At 47.4% G+C, this 18,851-nt stretch overlaps 9 protein-coding genes across 12 annotated transcripts in view; 7 read left to right on the top strand and 2 right to left on the bottom strand.

Annotated features, from left to right (window-relative positions):
* Positions 1-112: 112 nt before the first annotated feature.
* On the top strand, positions 113-2,143 carry CNN00380 (expressed protein; the record flags this gene model as incomplete). 2 transcript variants are annotated; one of them, XM_024658364.1, is made up of 4 exons in its annotated part: positions 113-462; positions 511-616; positions 744-1,589; positions 1,641-2,143. In XM_024658364.1, 3 exons carry the CDS (start codon positions 241-243, stop codon positions 866-868), a joined length of 453 nt encoding a protein of 150 aa, XP_024514104.1. The 2 variants fall into 2 exon arrangements, with proteins under 2 accessions (XP_024514104.1, XP_024514688.1); XM_024658873.1 differs by lacking the exon at positions 1,641-2,143 and having other exon boundaries at positions 241-462; positions 511-678; positions 744-815.
* Positions 2,144-2,856: 713 nt separating this feature from the next.
* Positions 2,857-4,105, top strand: CNN00370 (conserved hypothetical protein). Its single transcript, XM_024658363.1, has 6 exons — positions 2,857-2,934; positions 2,980-3,079; positions 3,125-3,222; positions 3,277-3,371; positions 3,434-3,740; positions 3,800-4,105. The coding sequence occupies exons 3-6, from the start codon at positions 3,171-3,173 to the stop codon at positions 4,063-4,065; spliced, it is 720 nt and encodes a 239-aa protein (XP_024514050.1). The 5' UTR covers positions 2,857-2,934; positions 2,980-3,079; positions 3,125-3,170; the 3' UTR covers positions 4,066-4,105.
* A 794-nt stretch (positions 4,106-4,899) lies between these two features.
* Positions 4,900-8,422, top strand: CNN00360 (protein kinase Sch9, putative). Its single transcript, XM_568558.2, has 7 exons — positions 4,900-5,204; positions 5,306-6,204; positions 6,259-6,460; positions 6,510-7,030; positions 7,087-7,232; positions 7,287-7,786; positions 7,862-8,422. Exons 1-7 carry the CDS (start codon positions 5,187-5,189, stop codon positions 8,027-8,029), a joined length of 2,454 nt encoding a protein of 817 aa, XP_568558.1. The 5' UTR covers positions 4,900-5,186; the 3' UTR covers positions 8,030-8,422.
* An 85-nt stretch (positions 8,423-8,507) lies between these two features.
* On the top strand, positions 8,508-12,434 carry CNN00350 (glutamate-cysteine ligase, putative). Of its 2 annotated transcripts, none has more exons than XM_024658362.1 (13): positions 8,508-8,730; positions 8,784-9,341; positions 9,432-9,723; positions 9,778-9,911; positions 9,968-10,270; positions 10,325-10,452; positions 10,504-10,661; positions 10,735-10,851; positions 10,911-11,058; positions 11,112-11,422; positions 11,503-11,959; positions 12,024-12,144; positions 12,211-12,434. In XM_024658362.1, the coding sequence occupies exons 3-13, from the start codon at positions 9,574-9,576 to the stop codon at positions 12,284-12,286; spliced, it is 2,103 nt and encodes a 700-aa protein (XP_024514048.1). In that variant the 5' UTR covers positions 8,508-8,730; positions 8,784-9,341; positions 9,432-9,573; the 3' UTR covers positions 12,287-12,434. The 2 variants fall into 2 exon arrangements, with proteins under 2 accessions (XP_024514048.1, XP_024514687.1); XM_024658872.1 differs by having other exon boundaries at positions 9,406-9,723.
* On the bottom strand, positions 12,358-13,640 carry CNN00340 (expressed protein). Its single transcript, XM_568553.2, has 3 exons — positions 13,405-13,640; positions 13,251-13,341; positions 12,358-13,187 (listed from the first exon to the last, which is right to left on the bottom strand). The coding sequence occupies exons 1-3, from the start codon at positions 13,504-13,506 to the stop codon at positions 13,099-13,101; spliced, it is 282 nt and encodes a 93-aa protein (XP_568553.1). The 5' UTR covers positions 13,507-13,640; the 3' UTR covers positions 12,358-13,098.
* Positions 13,641-14,335: 695 nt separating this feature from the next.
* On the top strand, positions 14,336-14,949 carry CNN00330 (expressed protein). The gene is made up of 3 exons (XM_568551.1): positions 14,336-14,545; positions 14,608-14,698; positions 14,769-14,949. The coding sequence occupies exons 1-3, from the start codon at positions 14,441-14,443 to the stop codon at positions 14,852-14,854; spliced, it is 282 nt and encodes a 93-aa protein (XP_568551.1). The 5' UTR covers positions 14,336-14,440; the 3' UTR covers positions 14,855-14,949.
* Positions 14,950-15,218: 269 nt separating this feature from the next.
* Positions 15,219-16,117, top strand: CNN00320 (hypothetical protein). Its single transcript, XM_024658361.1, has 4 exons — positions 15,219-15,428; positions 15,495-15,573; positions 15,662-15,760; positions 15,824-16,117. The coding sequence occupies exons 1-4, from the start codon at positions 15,398-15,400 to the stop codon at positions 16,008-16,010; spliced, it is 396 nt and encodes a 131-aa protein (XP_024514045.1). The 5' UTR covers positions 15,219-15,397; the 3' UTR covers positions 16,011-16,117.
* Positions 16,029-17,554, bottom strand: CNN00310 (hypothetical protein; the record flags this gene model as incomplete). 2 transcript variants are annotated; one of them, XM_024658360.1, is made up of 6 exons in its annotated part: positions 16,029-16,460; positions 16,510-16,638; positions 16,692-16,938; positions 16,991-17,192; positions 17,259-17,302; positions 17,359-17,554. In XM_024658360.1, the coding sequence occupies 6 exons, from the start codon at positions 17,527-17,529 to the stop codon at positions 16,126-16,128; spliced, it is 1,128 nt and encodes a 375-aa protein (XP_024514044.1). The 2 variants fall into 2 exon arrangements, with proteins under 2 accessions (XP_024514044.1, XP_024514686.1); XM_024658871.1 differs by having other exon boundaries at positions 16,126-16,460; positions 16,991-17,189; positions 17,359-17,529.
* Positions 17,555-18,188: 634 nt separating this feature from the next.
* Positions 18,189-18,851, top strand: part of CNN00300 (conserved hypothetical protein) — a 1,807-nt gene continuing 1,144 nt past the window's right edge. The window contains exons 1-2 of the mRNA XM_568545.2: positions 18,189-18,527; positions 18,583-18,851. The exon at positions 18,583-18,851 is cut by the window's right edge and continues 278 nt beyond it. Of these exons, the coding sequence (XP_568545.1) occupies positions 18,353-18,527; positions 18,583-18,851 (444 nt within the window). The 5' untranslated portion in view covers positions 18,189-18,352. The remainder of the gene's footprint in view (positions 18,528-18,582) is intronic.

Genomic DNA, 18,851 nt, shown 5'->3' with positions numbered 1-18,851 from the left:
CGGTCAGTCGTAAACTGTAAACAAAAGTCGGCGATGCCCGATATCAACTCGAAGCCTCAGTCATTCATCAATAATAGGGAAGGGGGCCAACTTAACTTCCGCGATTCGCCATCCAACGACTCTCTTCAACCTTTCTTTCGCCTCTTGCGCCAAACCTCTACGCCCTTTATCCGCTTGTTCTCGTGCTATGCCAGGATTACACTTCGCTATTTGACCTTGACTCACCGCCCAGCCATCAATATGCCTCGTGAGCCGCAAACCACAGAACGTCCACCACCTCCTGCTCCCGAACATCGTGCTCAGCGTATCGGGGACCTGCTTGAACGCGAGTATATGCCGACGAGGCTTGAGTGGAAAAAACAGTCTTACGAGAAACTTTTCGATGCCCTGTGCTATGATGCAACCAGAGAGGACAACTATAGAACGGACATGCTCCAACTGTTTTTTCTCAAATATTTTTGGGTAGGCGAACCTGGACCTCGTTATGCCGATATTGACCTTAAGTCGGAGGACATGGGCTATTTGAAGAGCCACGATATGTTAATGCCATTTTCGCAAACGGACGCAAGTAAGGTAATAAATCAGTTGGTGCCCTCCAAGGTGAGAACAACGAAGGGTAGGTTTAGAATCTCATGGTGCTGGTCGTCCTTAACATGCTTTTTCTGGCAGTCAAGGAGAGTCAGTAGTTTTAATGTTCTTTCAATCTTTTGCGACGTCATTCTGTGCTGACTTGACCATTTTAGCATCTGAAGTCCGCTCTCCTAGTCAACCAAGTTCGACTACCGCCGGTACCCGAATTCCCGATACTGCGATAGTTTTCTCTTATGAACATCCGAAAGCCAAGGCAAACGATCCGGCATTCGAATGACAGAAATTAATCAGGTCACAGTCCATCTGGCTTGTCGCCGAATTCAAGATCTACCGACTTCGCAGGAATGACCTTCCCTCCAATCCATCCACAGCCAACAATCAGAGTAGAGTTTGCCTTGGGCAATGTCTCACGTATTTGGATGCGGGGTATCAGATGTTCCGCTTGCGCCGGGCTTTAGCAGTTTGTGGTACCAGATTTGCCAGAGTCTGGACACTTTCTGATCGTCCTGAAGGTAGGACCTTCGCAGTTGAAACCAGTCGTCCTTTTGGCAATAGCGGCCCTATGGCTGCTGCCGACTTTTTTAGCCAAATCAGTCTCGACCTCTTTCCCCATAATCTCATCACTCCATCACCTTCCACGCACAGTTTTGCCGTCGACCACCAGAAATGTGGACTTCTCGAGCGCACTTTCTCTCATGTTTGCGACAGTATCCTTTCGTATACTGTCCAGTCAGCTCTCCGACCCCACTATGAGGATACTTTTGACTATGGCACAGAGGCTGATCCTTCTACCTTCACATCCGAACTTCTTGGCGATGTTGAAGAGTTTGCTTATCAAGCTCGTCCCAAACTCAAGAAGAGGAGAGCGGAGAAAAAGGAAGTAGCCCAAAGTAAGACATTCCAACGGAGGGATGGTGGGCGGGAAGATGGTGTGGGAGAGAAAGAGAGGAGTTTGGATCCACTGCTCAAGGCCGTCGAGAAGTAGCATCGGAAACAGTGTGAGTATATTATATCTATTTGTTGCCTGAATGTTGACTCTAGTTCTGCAGATGTCGTTAAGTGGCAAAGCCAATTACCTTCATCACCTTCCTCTTACTATCCCTTGCCATCCGCTGATGACCTGAACAGAGACATTATCGATTATACCAATACTATAGGCCGTTCGACCTACTATCAGGTATCATTGATCACCAGGGCTGTAGAGATGCTCAAGATGGAGATTATCCCGATATCAACTGCAAGGATGGACAACCTTTATTCTGGACAGATTACCTCCCAGCATGCCCTTGCGGATCCTGGCTGGGACGCTGCCATCAGCGAACTGTTTTCCTCAAGGGCTCGGCGGACTCCACCCCACACCAATCCACTACCCTTCTACCCCAGTTATTCACAAGCCTCCCTTATGTACCATCAGTGGCACGCAGTGAAAACGCAAAGAACCCTCCTGGCTGCGTCCTGATCAGGCGTGCTGATTACAATAGTTACAGTTGGGCATGCATGCAGCTACTTAACGCGGCGCTAGCCGTTTTGCAAACTAAATTGTAGTAGAAACAAACCAAATTAAACAAACCCACAAACAGCGAACGCGCTCAGTCTCTTCATTCTTCGTTCCATGACTGCGTCCTCGTTTATCCATCCATCTATTCATAGCCCGTCGTCTTCTTTTGTCTCTAGCAACTTTTTATCGGCAGCGAGTCGGCAACTAGCAATTCCAAATGCACACGCAGGAATGATAAACGTTCCCCATTATTAATAACAGCAGCATCGCAAGGTCCCTCCTCTTTACAGCAGCGCAGCCCATCGCACAGTCTAAGAAGGCGCATTACCGCAATCTATCCCTTCGCGACGGCCGGCGGAAAAAGTCGCGTCCACATCATGCAGCAAACAAATCGCCGCAAATCTAACATCTTCTGCCGCGTCTGCTGCTGCGGTAATCTTTCTATTTAATGACGTCAGCCCTGGTATGCTCTTGGGAGCAACAATCTTAAGGTCTCGCTCGAGTCTCGAGGTCTTGTTGGGCTTTGAGAATGCAAGGGTGCGATCATCAGAAATGACAGCTGGGCAGATGTCGACGTCCTGCTGCAAAACTCCAGAATAAGACTCAAAGAAATTGAATCACATTCAGATCTTCCATCGGCAAGCCAGACAGTAAAAGTCCTCGGCGTCCAGCATACGAATTGATGTGGAGAGATAAAATGACTGATGGTAGCTAATAAGGAAAGCTATGGCCGGCGGCATGATCAGCCCCATAAATTCCCATTATTTCCCTAATGCTCGCTAACGGAAATTCTTTGGTTAACTTTTTCCAAATCCTATCGACCAACGTAAAGCGGCGACCAAACTGTAATGTTTATCGGGGAATGACATACTCTTTCTCACGTTTCGCAGTATGATCTGTTGCAGCTGGAAAGCTTGGTTCCGCATATATATAAGGCCGGATGTGTTCAGTTATCCTCTTTTCTTTCTTTTAAACGAGAACGAAAGCATCGTAAGCTCTGGGAACAATTTGTCGAGCTACGCTCACCATTAGCAGCTCTATCCAACCTATCAACAAACACTGCACTTACATCTTTTGCCACATGCCGACTGCTTGGGGAGATTGTCCACCTTTGCCTCAGGGCACCACCTTTGGTATGTATTTTATCTTGGTTGACACAAGGAATACCCATCTCATAAGCTTGCTAGTGAACGGTACCGTTGAGCAGAAGCTTGACCGACTTGCTATCCGAGAGATCTGTGAGGGCTGGCCTACCCACCGAGATGCCCAGGAATGGCCCCGAGTACGACATATCTATGACCAATAACGAACATAATTCTATGCTGATAGGCAAACTCTCTATAGTACCGATCCCTGTTTGACGACGATGCTTACATCTTTACCACTTGGTCTGGTGGCTGCACCATCGACGAATTCATCGAAGTTTCTAAAAAGGGTTTCCATAACGGTGACAGGATCATGCATCAAGCTATCGGTACTACTGTCGAGACCAAAGGGGACCGCGCGGTCGCCAAGATGAAGGCTGTCATCACCCAGAGGTTCAAGCTCCCCGCTCAAGACGGAAATGATGAAGTTGAAGTCGATGTTGAGTGCCAAAACAGATTTACCTACTTCCTGCAGAAGAACTCTGCTGGTGACTGGAAGATTAATTGTATGTCTCCTTTCGACCAGAGCCAACTGAGTGACAGCGTACTAATATCATATGTGTAGATTACAAGGTGTTTTACGAAAAGGACCACATGATTCCCGTCAACCCTCTCCAGTTACCCAAGCTTGATAACAAGCTTCTTGAATCAATTCCCTACGGCTACAGATTCCTTGGCTACTGCCAGTCCCTTATCGGACACAAAGTCTTACATGATTTGCCAGAGGCCAAAGGTGCGGAGAGCGATAGGCTGTACGAAGCCACCGTTGCTTGGATGGACGGGAAGGGGAAAGGGGATGTGGACAAGCTGTTGAAGATTAACAGAAAATAAATGTACAGTCAGAAGTCCATATGAATATATATGAGTCCACATGATTTTTTCGTGCTGAGAGGAGAGGTGATCCATTTCATTCGATAATCAACAGGTAAATGCGCTCTCCAAAGGGGAACCACAAGAAGGAGAGTACCTTCGCACCCATGATCCGGTCTCGGCACCCATGGAGGCCCAGTTAAGGAACAATGTTCCGAAAGTGGAAGAATCGTCAGATGGAAAGGAACATCTTTCGTCCTTCGTGCCTGTTGTTTATCACCATGTGACTAAGTATCTTCGTCGGTTTTGAGTCCTGACACGCGTTCTCAGAGGGGAAAGGGAAGAAGAATAGGAGCTGAAAGACCTATTTATTGTTTCTTGTCTGCCCACACAACACACGACAATGGGTCATGTTGCTGGTCGATGGTGGAAGCGATGTGACACGACTGCGATGATCGACCACTGCTTTTTTTGTCACTGCGTCATCGACGCTAAAAGCTCCTGATGGACCTTCTTCGTGCTTCTTGATGATTTCTGTGCTTCTCAAGGAGGTCGTAAAACGTACTTGCAGTAGAAAGAGTAAAGGTGAGAGAAGAGTTGCATTGCGAAAAATCTCTCAGCGACGGATCATTCATAACGAATGATCACCGTAGGCACTCCCGGCGCACGATGCCAAGTTCCTCATAATAGAAGTGTAAATGAATTGCCTACTATGTAACCCGCTAGTCACCTGATTAGAAAGTGGAATGTATTTGTAATAGCTCGATATTAAAAGAGTATGACGCAAGTCTGGACCTGGCTGTTGGTGGGCCAAGAGCTGGGGATGGAGCATCGCTTCATTTGCAGGCTTTTGGAACGCTCATCTCCTCTTTCCACCGCAGACGTTTACTGTATCCTATACTTTTCGTCTTCTGGGGATCGCATCCTGCTTAACCTAAGCCACTGCGTTCTTCACTCAATTCTACTCGATCGTCCCCAGAGTCTCTCAAAGCGCAGTAGACAAACAAATCCACCCGCGCGCCAGAATCTCAACGCTTTTCGATCTTGTTTTCGTCGAGTCCCATCTAGTCCCATTTATTTGTCGCTCTATACTATTCTTTGCTTGTTTATCGTCTTCCCAAAAGAGCCTGAAATTGAACATCATGCTCAAGGGTGTCAAGGTGTGTACTCCTTTTCCCTGCTGGCGGCAATATACTGTGCAAATTTGCTTGCCCCTCAGTTCTGGTGCTGACTACGCCACATCTGTCACGGCATACTATAGCAACTCTGGCCGTCGTCCAGCAGCAACAGCAACAACAACAACCCCTCTAATGCCCAGTCACCGAGCCATTCTCCCTCCCATTCCTTCTCTGCCTTTGGCGGTCCCCCTGACCAAGCCACACCCCGAGCATCGGCTCATCCGCAAACCGACCCCTTCGATGCCCCACAAGCTGCTACCAGTCCTGCAGGCTTAACCAAGAGTGCCGCCAACCTTTCTCTCGATCCTAAGCGCACGTCCTCTCCAGCTGGAAGCCAACAGCCAGGTCTGCGTACACCTATCAGCCATGGTTTCACGTCGTTGCCACTCGCTACTCCTGGAGCCGGCCAGCCAACCACGGGTGTAACCGTGGGTGACAGTGTCGGCGCTAGCGGAGGCCTCGGTTTTGGCTTGCACGAGCCTCCAAAGATGAGAAAGGCAATGTCCAATGATGCACAAGGTACTACTGAATCTGCCGAAGCCGTTACGGAGAACTCGCAGGCAAATTTGTCACAAACTTCTAGGACAACCGGTCCCAGAGGAACTCTCCGGGTCAAGGTCATCTCTGCCCGTGGTTTGGCTGTCTCTCATTCACCCGGAGCCGACCCTCAACCCTACGTCGTCATTCAGTTTGAAAAGAATGAATACGTCTCTCGTCCTCCTCATCCTGTCACGTCCGCCTCTTCTGTCCCATTCACTACTTCTACGCCTCAGCCGATAGGCACACCCGGTAACTTGACCAGGAGTTCGAGCGGGCTTGGTGTTAGCGCTATATCGAGAGCGTTTGCGGATGCAGTGGGAAGGGGTAAGAAGAAGGAAGATGGAAGCGGTACGATGACACCAAAGGCGGAAGAGCCTGCTGGTGGTAGTTGGTTGGGTAAACCTGGTCCGGGGGATCCTGTTTGGAAGGAAGAGGTTTCTTTGTGAGTCTTAGACAGTTTGAGGAAGAAGTTTGGCTTGGCTGAACATCATCTTAGCGATGTCACTTCGAGCAAGCCCACATTGCATCTCTCTGTGTATGATCGAAACCGAGACGGCGAGGGCTTTTTGGGAATGCTCGATATCAAGCCGGTTCTACAAGATGGCTACGTTCTTGATAATTGGTACAAATTGGACACCCGGGGTGACGAGGCTGTCACTGGTGAGGTCTGGATTCAAATGACCTACACCATTATCAGGGTAAGTCGGTCGTTTCTCTTTAACTTGAAACCAGCTAAACTATGCGTAGAAACGCATTTCTCTCAAACCGTCCGACTTTGAGTTCCTCAAACTTATTGGCCGAGGCACTTTCGGTCGAGTCTTCCAAGTTCGCAAGAAGGATACTCGTCGAATCTACGCCATGAAGGTTCTTTCCAAGAAGGAAATCGTGGCAAAAAAGGAGGTCGCGCACACTATTGGTGAACGCAAGATCCTCCAATGCTCTTTGGAGTGTCCATTCCTTGTTGGGTTGAAGTTTTCTTTCCAAACTGATACCGAGCTGTATTTTGTCACCGATTACAAATGCGGTGGTGAACTGTTCTGGCATCTACAAAAGGAAGGTCGTTTCAGCGAAGATCGGGCGAGGTTCTACATTGCCGAGTTGGTTTTGGCTTTAGAACATCTTCACAAGTACAACATTGTGTACCGAGACTTGAAACCGGAGAACATTCTTTTGGACGCGACAGGCCATGTGGCGCTTTGTGATTTTGGATTGTCCAAGCCTGATTTGACGGATGACAAGTTGACTAACACCTTCTGTGGTACTACCGAGTGAGTTTTGGCTTCTACTGAATTTTTATTGAGCTTTTTTTGCTGATGAGAAGTAGATACCTTGCACCCGAGGTTTTGCTCGATGAGAAAGGTTACGGCAAGCATGTCGACTTTTGGTCGCTCGGTGTATTGTTATTCGAGATGTGCTGTGGATGGAGTCCATTTTACGCTGAGCAGACTCAGGAGATGTACCGATTGATCTGTGAGTGTGCTTTCTTCTGTAGATGAGTGTTACGCAAGCTGATGAGCTTTGTAGGTTACGGCAAGATTAGATTCCCCAAGAATGTCATTGGGGACGACGGCAAGCAGTTCGTTAAAGGGTTGCTTAACCGAAATCCTCAGAACCGTCTTGGATCCCACCGCGGTGCTGTTGAACTCAAGGAACATCCGTTCTTTAAGAACATTGATTGGGACTTGCTTTACAAGAAACAGATCACTCCACCATTTAAACCTATTGTCGACTCTGACGAATCTGTCGCCAACTTTGACCCCGAGTTCACAAACTCTTCATTACTTGATGCGGGCATTGTGCCTTGGGAGGACGTGAATGCTACTGTTGATCCTGGTACGGCGAGCCAGCCGGGGAAGCACTCCTATCTCGGCCCCGGAGCAGGTATTAGCGGAAGTGTGCCTGGTGGTGGTGTTGCGATCAACAAGGCACAGAGGCCTGGGTTGCCTGGGGCAAACGGAAGTCCCTTGACGAGCAGTGTGCAAGAAAACTTCCGAGGATTCACTTATACCGGAGAGTCTCTCATGGTGAGTTCTTTTTTGGTCTCGATTGAAGTACCCAGAGTTACATAGCTAACGTCCATGGTAATCTTTCTTTCACAGCCTCAGTCGATGCTTGCGGACCAATCAATGGATAGCGATTCCGACAATGAGAACGCGGTGGACGACGATGAGGATGAGGATGAAGACGAGGAAGAGTATGAAGAGGATGAAGATGAGGAGAATGGTATTGGATCATCACGAAGGGAGTGCGACGTCGATATGGACTGAGTTTGGATGGTGAGGGATGATGAAAGATGCTGAAGGGCGCGACAGTGCCGCTATCAAAACAGTCAAAGTATAATAAATAATTCAGCAAGCGCATCGCAACATTTCTTTTTCCTCTTTGGCAGCATTTTACATGGCTCACTTATGGTCACTTGTAAAACTGTACCGTCATAGCTATTTTTCTCGTTCACGATCACTGCGATAACTAGTAATAAGCACCTCATATTGTTTCTTCTCTCACTTCTCTCTTCCCTTTTCTTTTACTTCCATCGAATCGAATGTCTCGCACTAGCGAGTGTAACAGGTAACGAATAGGAATGTCAGTGGAATGAATGAAGTAGCGCAATATTGGGTGATGAGACGACTGGCAAAAGGAGTTGAAGATGCATCGGGTTGTGTTGAACATGGACACGAGATTGCCTGCTGCAGTCATGTCGTTGAAAGCAAATAACCTTCAATCTCTCCAATCACATCACGTAAGTTCGACCACCATTAGCAATCAACGGCCATACCCCACTCTGATGTGATCCGCAAAGGCCATACCTACACCCGCCGCCAACCACCCTTGTTCCTTCTTCCGCCATCAACATCACTCAATAATCAGCCGGATAATTTTGATAAGAAGCAATGTGGACATCGATCTCCCCCACTTGGCCTGGTGTCATATCATATACAGGAATGTGCAGTTGGTGTTTGTCCATAACGTACCCTTGCCTGTTCTCCTCCTCTCTAATTCCGCTGATGACAACAACAACAGATCAGAGAAGAACGCCATCGCCAGAAGCGACACTTCCTTCTCACCTCCCTTCCACCGTCTCATACACACCCCAAAAGCACCTGCAGCAGAATATAAACGCCCTAGCATCATGCAGCCAATGGCCATGTGTATTTATGGCGAGCAAAGATGCTTCGCCGCGGAGGAATGTCATACGTGCGCTCCTGCATGACTTTGTCAGCAAAACTGTTTTGGGCTTACCTAATTCGCTGTCGAGACTTCAGGGCCTGAACCGCCGTCGAATCGCTGCTCGCTGCCCATCTTTAGCCGGGGCGCTCGTCATATTTGCTGGTAGCTTACCCGTTTCTCTGTTTTTTTTGAAAAAAACCTGTTCCCATATCTCCCTTTTACGTATGGCACCATCTCTCCGCCAAAGGCCATAATACCTACAGCGATTATCCGCCAAAGATATCTAGGCTATACCCGACCAGTGTTTCGTCAGCTGCGAGTCGATTTCTTTGCCCATCGGACGATCCCGAATTTCCGACATTACAATTTCAATATATTACTTTGATTTTCGACGACGCAGTGTTCAAAGTTGTGGGTACTTGCGATCATTTGCCTTCGATTTGCTTTATAGCTTGCTCTGTAACCCTCCTTGTAGCTTATTCATACCCGTTTTCTACGTAGGCCTCTACATCGGCCAAACGATACCCAGTGAATCGCTCTAAACTCCGTCTTCAACAACTCTACCTCGGTCATCGGTATATCGGCGCGCATCGCAACCCATTAACGGAAGGTTCAAGTTTCCTACTCGTAGTATTCTCGCCGCATGGGTCTCCTCGCACTTGGAACGCCGCTCACATGGGAGCAGACGAAGCCTCTCGCGGATCATATTCGTGACCACGGTATCGCGCAGTTCTTAAACACTTGGGATCGGTGGAAGGACAAAACTGGCAAAGGGCTCTTATGGGGTGATGAAGTGAGTCTGCAGCTTTTGGTATTGGGGACATCAAGGATGCTGATATTTGGCTAGATCGAGTACATGGTGGCATCGTTCGACGATGAACAAAAGACGGCAAGGTTAAGCTTGCGTCAAACAGAAATCCTAAATAAATTAAAAAGCGTGACTCTTGACCCTGCTCTTGAAAAGTTCAAGCCTTCCGAATGGTATGTTTCTGACATCCTCCTATGATTGCTCTTTAAATTCTAACAGATGTATGCAGCGCGTCTATTCCCACATTTCACCCCGAATACGGACGATACATGCTTGAATCCACCCCAGGCACCCCTTTTTCCGGCACACCTTCATCACTCGTCTCTGTCGAAGCAGACATGCGATTCCGTCGCCAGATCATCCGATCCCATCTGAAGGCACACGAGCTTCCCATCACTCTCACCTCTTGGGCCAGATTGGGTGTGAAGGATAGCGCGTTCACCGACCCGGAGACTAAGCCGGACACAGAGAATAGCAGTAGTCGGAGCGAGTATGTGGGGGAGCTGTTGACAAACCCTCACGCGAGATTCCCGTAAGCTGTTTTGCGCAATCATCTTGATGAAATCAATGCTTATGAACATTAAAGCACTCTTACGGCTAACATCCGACAGCGAAGAGGGAGCAAGGTCGATATTCGACTCCCGTTGTTTATCGATGAGAACACTCTCATCCCCAAAGGGTGCTCAAGACCTCCTCTTTCCACTATAAGCCCTCGTAAATCTCTCCAAAGTGATTACGTCTTCAGCTATACTGACCGAGAAGCAGCTGGCCCTTCCAAACCCCTTCCTGGTTTCCCTTACATCCACATGGATGCGATGGCCTTTGGTATGGGTTGTTGTTGCTTGCAAATCACTTTTCAAGCATGGAATGTCGACGAGGCCCGAAAGGTCTATGACGCATTAGTTCCTGTGGCTCCAATCATGGTACGTTTGCCAATTTCAAATGCAAGTGAAACAAAAAAGTACATGTGAGCTGACAGTCGAGATTTTGTTGTAGCTCGCCATGACAGCTGCGAGCCCAGCGTTCAAGGGACAGTTGGCGGATGTAGATGCGAGATGGAATGTGATTGCAGCGAGTGTGGATGACCGAAATGACGAAGAGAGGGGTCTCAAGGTGCGTCTATTCGTTGCATAAATTTTCTAATGGCGGATCGTTCTGATTTCGCGTTTCAGCCACTTAGGAAGGACACTTACCGCGTGCCAAAGTCGCGATACGACTCTGTTGACCTTTACATTGCCAACGATGAACGTAACAAGCCCGAGTATCATGACATTGATGTACCAGTGAACCAAAAAGTCCGACAAAGGCTTTTAGAACACGGTGAGTTTTTAAAGCTTGCCAAAGAAGGTCCTCAAACTGAACACGCCCATCAGGCATTGATGATAAGCTTGCCAGTCATATCGGCCACCTCTTTATCCGCGACCCTCTTGTGCAATTCTCTGAAACCATCGACCAGAACGATGAAGAGTCAATGGACCACTTTGAAAACATTCAATCGACCAACTGGCAAACGATAAGATTTAAGCCTCCGCCTGTCGATTCACCTATCGGCTGGAGAGTCGAGTTTAGGAGCATGGAGGTACAAATGACCGACTTTGAGAATGCGGCGTTTTCTATATTTATCGTGCTCCTCACAAGGGCTATTCTTAGCTTCAACCTCAATTTCTACATGCCCATATCAAAGGTGAGTTGCCACAAAAGCACAAAAAAAGAAGAAATGAAGTACTCAGGGACGAGAAAAAGGTTTACTAATTTGGTTTGAAGGTGGATGAAAACATGCAACGTTCTCAACAACGTAATGCAGCTATTGCTAACAAATTCTTCTTCCGACGCAATGTATTCCCTTTGGACCATCCTTACTCCCGATTCGACTACCACTCCCGCCCTGTCTCCCCTCCTGTCCCCGAATCGCCCACTGTTTTAACCCCTCAAAACTCCAATTATCTCCTTCCTAACGGTAACAGTACCAGCAACGGCCACGCCCATCGACCAAACCACGAGCGCGAATCTTCCGCTGCGTCGTCATGCAGTACACCAATCGACGATGACGTTGGGGATGAGTTTGATGAGATGACGTTGGACGAAGTTATTAATGGAAATGGGGACAACTTCCCTGGGTTGATGGGCGTTGTGAATGCGTATTTGAACTCGCTCAATGTGGATGTGTGCACAAAGTGTGACTTGCGAAAATATCTCGATCTAATCAAGTATCGAGCAAAGGGTATGTCACTCCATGTTTACATGTTTTTTATCCTCCTGCAAATGCTGACAGAAACCAATCGTAGGCGACCTCGTCACCCCTGCTACCTGGATCAGGCAATTCATCACATCCCATCCTGCATACAAGAAAGATTCGATTGTTAACGACGAGATCAACTACGATCTTGTCAAGGCTGTGGATGAGGTGTACGTGGATTCTGATTTCCATGTTTAGTGCGCTAAACGTGAGATGGATGCTGACCTAATGTTCAGTGAGCGCGGTGTTCGACCTGCTCCAGAGTTGTTGGGCAAAGACTATGTTGGGTCCGGTCCCACTGGTTGTCTCTAAGATATGGTTCAAAATGAAACGACATGTGGATTAATCTTGCGCAAGGGTCATACAACATAGTTTAACGGTATTTTTTTCTATTTTTTTTTTGCTTTTTTATCTTTCGAACTAGATTACGGGTTCAAGCATGTATATTAACAGATGGTTCTCAAACTGTCAGGTATCAGGAAAGGGCCCCTTCTTTCCCATTTCCATGCGTCGTCTCTCGATATAACTATTTATTTCTGGCTATTCCGTGTCGAAGGCTGGCTACAAGCCTGCGTAGCATCTGAAATCCCATGCCTAGAAGCCTTAACAGTAGTATCTTGAGCTGGGTACCACGGTTCAGCAGCAGGGTTGAGGGTGGATTCCACTCGCCTACTAAAGTCAGTGGCAACAGTAGATTCCGATGTGGCCTGATAATGAAAGGAGGTCGCTCATGCGCTTCCTTCGAATTTGGCTGAGTTCGCGAATATATCATTGGGAATCTCTACGAAGCAGATCGAAACAAAGGTACGCACATCAGGATTCCTCTAATCGTTTGCTTGACTATCATCGGAGTTGATGACAGGAAGAGTAGCTGACTAGATGGTAATGGAATTACTCTCAAAATCATTATACAACATGAACTAGTTACAATACTAACGAAACAGCCACCGTGCTTTGATATGCCCAAGATTTCAATATCAAGCCCTATGCAAATGCATGTTAATGTGCCAATAAGTGATTATACAGGTACAACAACTGTCAAGAATATCTAATGTATCAAAGTCTCCCACTGCAGTACAGGGTCTGAAGCGGTATTATAATAATGTCGATTGAAAGCCAGATGATTATTGGTTAGGGAGGAGAAACCTGACACCTCCTCGTTGGGGAGCCCATCGAAGATGGTCACGATCTTCGTAGATGTGTTTGCTGAGCACTGCAATAAGAAAACTGTTAGCTATTGAGCCTTGCAATGCCATACAGCCAGTAAAAAACGTACTGTAAGTAGCTCCGGAGCACATGACGACGACGATACCGACTAAAGGGTAGGCATCGACAGGGATGGGAACATCATGGAAGAAAGCTCGGATCTATAATAGCAGATCGGGTTAGCAAGTATTTCTGCTTAGAAGTGAGCCTTGAGGTAAACTTACTGGTCCCATATGGGCTGGAGCGGCTGTAGATATTTTCCTTGCCATCATGTTCCTCGCCATAGGCATAGTGGAAGATCGAAGAAGGGACCTGGCAGCGAACATTGCTGATATGGTGTTGTGGGTTGTGGTTGTGGTTGTGATGGTATTTGTTGTAGAAGATTGCTTCTAAGGCAGATATAATGGCTGTTGTGTTGCTTGATGAGACCGGACCTTCAAGCCTCTCGAATTGAAAGGTTTATATATCTTTTACCTCATCTATAAGTTCACAACCATTTTCCATAACCCGACTTCCGCAACTATTTCTTCCGGGAACCATGCTCAACTGCCGGCGGCACAAGACTTTCCAGCCTGTGAGATTTCTCTGATATCGTGAGTGTCGGACTCGGACGCTTTCGAGCATCTTATCAGTCGGAAGGAACAGGACCATGGGAAGACAAAGCGGCGAAGACCGCTAGCCATCAAAGCGGAATTTTCAGGAACCATTAAGAAGGGTAGCGGAGAAATTTCTTCCGGTAAATCTCACGGAATCGGACGCAACACATCATCCTATTACAAAAAATCCTCCTCTTCTTCCTCTTTCCGATGATTTGTATTTTCTCTTTGACGATGACTTTCGGGCTTATTAAAGCTATAGAAAAGCAATAGTGACTCAATCGGTTGACAGCAACACGTCGGAGGAAGATAAAAAACGACGGGAGGTTTTCTTATCCGTTCACATCGGCGTGTTCCTCCGGCATGTTTGAGCAACTGATGTGCGTAGATTTCGACAACATTTTATTACTCACCTAAATGAAGTGCACGGAATAAAATGAATTATCAATAACGATAACTTCCGACCTGGGGCCCGTATGCCGAACATGAACAGGCCTCTTGCATATATAAGACATGCCTTTAAGGTATCGAAGATCACCACTACAGTAACACAATATTAAATCTTCACTTGCCTCATAGCAACCAGTACCTACCGCATCGCATTCAGCCAACTACACCTAGCAACTAAGCTATCTTCCACCCTCAATCCACAATCACAACGACAATGTTTGCTCGATCATTTCTTCGAACCACCGCTACCACTATGCCTATGGCTCGTACCTTGATGGCCAGGAAGATCACCACTGCTGCTCCGGCCCAAGTTGGACCTGTAAGTCACACATTTTAGTCTCTTATAGAGAAGACAGTGACTAACACATACGAACATGGCAGATTCAAGCCTTTTTCCGTGATGTCCCTGTTCCCGTTGATGCCTACCCCTTAATTGGTATCGTCGTAGTCATGTGCTCTGGAGCCACCTACAGTACGTTCTTCTTTATCGTCCTTGTTTATTTTATCGCCTATTTACAGTAGCTGATGACTATTGGATCTAGTGCTCAGCAAGCACATTTACGAAGACCGTGACCATCTTCGATGGGCCCCTCAACGGGGAGGTGTCAAATTTATTGTACCTCAGTAATCAACGAGTTTTTAAGCCATATATCAAGTCTTCGGTCTTTCTCATCAGTTGTATTAGGTGACATTTTAGGTTGTATAATCATGTGTTTTTGGCGCTTCATGCATCTATTCCCAAGTCTATTCTACAATAACTATTGATTATATACAACCGTTGCATCATTCCCATCTTTACTCAACTCTGCTTCTCTTTGAACTCATGCCTCCATGTCTCGACATCCAGCGTCACCACCACCTTTGAGTAAATGATCCCAAAGACCTGGCCTACGTGACTCACACACTCATGAGTCACTACTGACTCGTCTTGAACGCTCTGATCCTTTGTTCTACGCCAATACACCAACTTTCCATCTCTTTTGCGTCATATCCCATCTTGACTAGTTGGCATCTTAACGTATCATCTTGAATGCTTAGTCCATCTTGCAAGATATATATAATCACCTCCCATCTCTGGGAAAATAGGATCCCAACAACAAGTAATTTGGCTTGAATTTCCAACTCATTTTATCAATCTCCTCAAACCAACATCATAGACGCAGCGACCACTATGACTTTTGGGCAGGGCAACTCTGAGGCCGGCATGTCGTCCTATTTTTTTTGTCTGTTTTTAGGTGACAGGTTGGGCTGATCCCCTGAATCGGCAGCGAGCCAGCACATCACCCCTGACGCTTTCAAATATGATGCCGACAAGGCCAAGGAGAATGTGCAACAGGATGTCAGGCGGTAAGTTTTTTTCCCAATCCGCCAACTATGTTGATTCAGAAATTCACTGGAGCATGGTTAACACTACCTGTAACACGCACGGCCACAGCCATGATGCTTTTCGTCAAGACACTAGCAGTACCGCCAACTCTCTTAAGCCCAGCGGGCAACAGAGCCTTGGTGACAAGGTCGAGCAAAAGACTGATCAGTGAGTCCATGCTTCCCATCTCAGGTTCGATATCGAAGACGGTCATTGACTGTCATCTTGCAGAACCCAATTCGAGGTTCAGCCGGATGAGACCAAGTCTGTCTCGCAACAGACCCGAGACTACGTTACACCTGGTAACGACTCTGCTGGTGCGGTGGGATCTTGCACCAAATCAGGGACAAGATCGCTGGTCACAGCAGTAAAAACACCCACGTCCATTAGATTGAATGATTCGAAAGCGAAGTGCTGAGATGATATCCTGTAGCTTTAATGTTGAATGGAGAGTAATGTTGCATAGCTTGTCAGGGGACGATACCACAGTTCATCACTTAGTCATTTACCATGAACAGAATCGTAGAGATCTATTATTCAGTCATACCCATTCTCACAGCCTCATCCCATGCCTCCTTAAACTCGGCCATGTTTCTGCCTTCACTAAATTCAATCATCTCTAAAGGCATCATATTGCTTTGGTAAGTTGGGGCATTCCTCGTAACAGCAGGGTGGGCTTGAGAGTCAATAATTTTAAATAATGGCAATCGGGGGCGAAACTCGGAGTCGGATGGGGACACAGAGTCTTGAAGAATAGCAAGGAGCTCTTCGTATGTGAAGAGGAGAGGGTCGGTAGATTCTCGGTATGGTTGGAAGTCGATGATAGTTGCTGAGTCAAAGCTTGGAGATAGATAGAGGTCAAAAACATCTTGAAAAGAGTCAGCGCTGACGGTGAGGAAGGGTCATGAGAAGCTTACAGTCATCCCCTCCTTCGTAGTTTTCCCGAATTTCGTCCTCCCAGAACTCCCGCACTGTTCGAGAGATCTTACTGCGTACTTCTTCTGGCTGCAAATGATCATAAAAGTTCATGTCACGCTGCGTTATGCCTATGCATATCATTAACAATGTCTGAGAGATGGTCACAGGCGGCGAGGCTTACCAACAAGCACGTTGTTTCGTACAAAACATCTCACTTCCCTTGATGGGTTGAGGCTTTCAAATTTCTTTAAGACCAATTCAATCTTTGGTTTCTCCTCAACCTGCGGATCTTGTACCCCAGAGTACGCCCTTTCGTGGTCAATATCATGAGAGATAAAATCGCTTGATTTGAGGAGTAAGTACATGTCCGCAGGGGAAGAGCAGTATAACGGCCCTGAGGATGCTTGGGGGAGTATAAACGCGGCGTCCTGTCATACGAATTATAGTGACCGCTGGCACCGTAATAGGTCAAAGGCTTACCTTTGGACTGGTCCAGTTGAGCTTTGGAAATACAGCACCACCATATTGCTCGATAGCTTGTCTTACAGCAGCGTTGAGCTTCGGTAGGTGATACACGGGCGCAACAGAAGACGAGGAGCTGCTGTCATCAGCGCCGGAATTGGAGCGAGATCGAGGCGTAGGTAAAGAATCGGAGACCGTAGATATAGGAGGCGGTTGACTTCTGCCGACAGTCTGAGTTAGCTTCCATAAATGACGAAACGATTTCGGCACTGGTTACTCAGCTTACCCTTCGCTGCCTTCTGGCAGAAAAATCGAATCAGCTTCGAGCCACTTTCCCACTGATTAACATACTGTCACACAGAATGTATCCGAGCGTCGGTACTCACCCTCAAGAACTCCTCCTCTTCGCCCAGTTTCTTGAGATCAATAAACTGGGCTGGGAAGGTGAGGTCCGCAAAAGTATCGTACCACGCTGAAGTGCGAGCAGCGTCGATCTGTTCGCGAGTAAGGGTAGGAAAGAGTGTATAAACATGGTTTGACTGAGTAGGAACCGGCATTTCGCGTGAGGGTGATGTGTAAGGTGTGAGAAGAAGAAAGTTGAAGAAATCAAGAAATTGACCATGACTCATTGATCCCTCCACAACTCTTCAGCAGCTTCTGGTTGATGAACGAGTCTGTTACGTAACACTCCCCTGTTTCTGTGTTTGGTTCTGCTGTAAGCAAGAGCCATGAGCGATCAAAGAATAATTGTTGCTACCTGAGAACTACTCATCCTGCCACATCACATAGTAGACCTTTGCATACATTAAAACAAAGATAGAGACCAATAAGCCGCTTACATATAACTGTCTTATCGTTTGCGGCGGTATTTCGGAGGATCATCTTCAAGCGGGCCTCAGCTAACTCGCAAGTTTCTTGACCTCAACGCACGCCAAGGCAGATCTCAACCCCCGAAGACACTCACCCGTTTAACCTTTCCGTCTTCCGTGAACCATTCTTTTTTAAAGCCTTGTTTGGTATGTTTGCCTCGTCTGCGTGCATCAACTGTTCGTAGCTCGCTCTATCAATCATTCAGCTGATCGCTGATAACCGAGAAGGACCGAGAAAATGGAGGTCGGAGTGCGCCGCCTGGCGGATAAGGAGGATAAGCGCGCTTGTGCGGTGTGCGGTGACTTGTGCTATTTGTTGATATGATTCGTTTTGCTGCGTCACACCCTTTCTCCACTCTCGGGCAGCTGCAAGCTGATAGCTGTTATTCTGCAGTTCTCGCACCGTTCAGGCGATTAGGGAGAATGGAATATAAAAATACAGTGCCAGCCATGACGACTCTTTAGCCCTCAGTATCCTTCTTCGCATTCTGCCCTCACCACAGCTACCAACATGACGCTCACCCAGTCCAAGTTCGTTGACCCCAATGAGCTCCGCGCAGATTTCTGCACTGCCCTCTCAGATATGTACAGGCAAGAAGTCCCTCTTTACGGCGACCTCGTATCTCTTGTCGATGAAGTCAACTCCAAAGTGACCACCGCTTCGCCTGGTTTATGGGAAGTTGGAGGTGAGCTATTTCTTCTCTTGCAACAACATCCAGTTAATCTTCGCACGATGTACAGACCGTCTCCGAGTTGAGCGACATGGTGCGATCCGTCTCGGTAAACCTTCTGAACTCGCCATGATTGCCCGTCTCTTCCGTCAACTCGGCATGTTCCCCGTCGGGTACTACGATCTCTCCACATCAGGTGTCCCCGTCCATGCTACTGCTTTCCGACCGGTCACCCCTGAAGCCCTCGACATTCATCCCTTCCGTGTCTTCACCTCTCTCCTTCGACCAGAATTGATCGTTGACGAGCAACTCCGTGCCGAAGTTGAGGAGATTCTCGAA

This window comes from Cryptococcus neoformans (genome assembly GCF_000091045.1).
Source record: "Cryptococcus neoformans var. neoformans JEC21 chromosome 14 sequence".
NCBI classification, from domain to species: Eukaryota; Fungi; Basidiomycota; class Tremellomycetes; order Tremellales; family Cryptococcaceae; genus Cryptococcus; species Cryptococcus deneoformans.
The sequence above is the reverse complement of the archived record's forward strand: the minus strand, read 5'-3'. Positions and strand labels throughout refer to the sequence as shown.

Excerpts from the sequence above, each read along its gene's own strand:
- CNN00320 (XM_024658361.1), top strand. The coding sequence starts at position 15,398 with ATGACTTTTGGGCAGGGCAACTCTGAGGCCG. Across the intron at positions 15,429-15,494 it reads GCAGGGCAACTCTGAGGCCG|CGAGCCAGCACATCACCCCT; the intron begins GCATGTCGTCCT and ends CTGAATCGGCAG. Across the intron at positions 15,761-15,823 it reads GTCGAGCAAAAGACTGATCA|AACCCAATTCGAGGTTCAGC; the intron begins GTGAGTCCATGC and ends GTCATCTTGCAG.
- CNN00370 (XM_024658363.1), top strand. The coding sequence starts at position 3,171 with ATGCCGACTGCTTGGGGAGATTGTCCACCTTTGCCTCAGGGCACCACC. Across the intron at positions 3,223-3,276 it reads GCCTCAGGGCACCACCTTTG|TGAACGGTACCGTTGAGCAG; the intron begins GTATGTATTTTA and ends TAAGCTTGCTAG. Across the intron at positions 3,741-3,799 it reads TGGTGACTGGAAGATTAATT|ATTACAAGGTGTTTTACGAA; the intron begins GTATGTCTCCTT and ends TCATATGTGTAG.
- CNN00330 (XM_568551.1), top strand. The coding sequence starts at position 14,441 with ATGTTTGCTCGATCATTTCTTCGAACCACCGCTACCACTATGCCTATG. Across the intron at positions 14,546-14,607 it reads CTCCGGCCCAAGTTGGACCT|ATTCAAGCCTTTTTCCGTGA; the intron begins GTAAGTCACACA and ends CGAACATGGCAG. Across the intron at positions 14,699-14,768 it reads GTGCTCTGGAGCCACCTACA|TGCTCAGCAAGCACATTTAC; the intron begins GTACGTTCTTCT and ends TATTGGATCTAG.
- CNN00360 (XM_568558.2), top strand. Across the intron at positions 6,461-6,509 it reads TGACCTACACCATTATCAGG|AAACGCATTTCTCTCAAACC; the intron begins GTAAGTCGGTCG and ends AACTATGCGTAG. Across the intron at positions 7,233-7,286 it reads GGAGATGTACCGATTGATCT|GTTACGGCAAGATTAGATTC; the intron begins GTGAGTGTGCTT and ends TGAGCTTTGTAG.
- CNN00340 (XM_568553.2), bottom strand. The coding sequence starts at position 13,506 with ATGTTCGCTGCCAGGTCCCTTCTTCGATCTTCCACTATGCCTATGGCG. Across the intron at positions 13,342-13,404 it reads CTCCAGCCCATATGGGACCA|ATCCGAGCTTTCTTCCATGA; the intron begins GTAAGTTTACCT and ends CTGCTATTATAG. Across the intron at positions 13,188-13,250 it reads GTGCTCCGGAGCTACTTACA|TGCTCAGCAAACACATCTAC; the intron begins GTACGTTTTTTA and ends TTCTTATTGCAG.
- CNN00350 (XM_024658362.1), top strand. The coding sequence starts at position 9,574 with ATGGGTCTCCTCGCACTTGGAACGCCGCTCACATGGGAGCAGACGAAG. Across the intron at positions 10,271-10,324 it reads AACCCTCACGCGAGATTCCC|CACTCTTACGGCTAACATCC; the intron begins GTAAGCTGTTTT and ends TGAACATTAAAG. Across the intron at positions 10,453-10,503 it reads TCTTTCCACTATAAGCCCTC|CTGGCCCTTCCAAACCCCTT; the intron begins GTAAATCTCTCC and ends ACCGAGAAGCAG.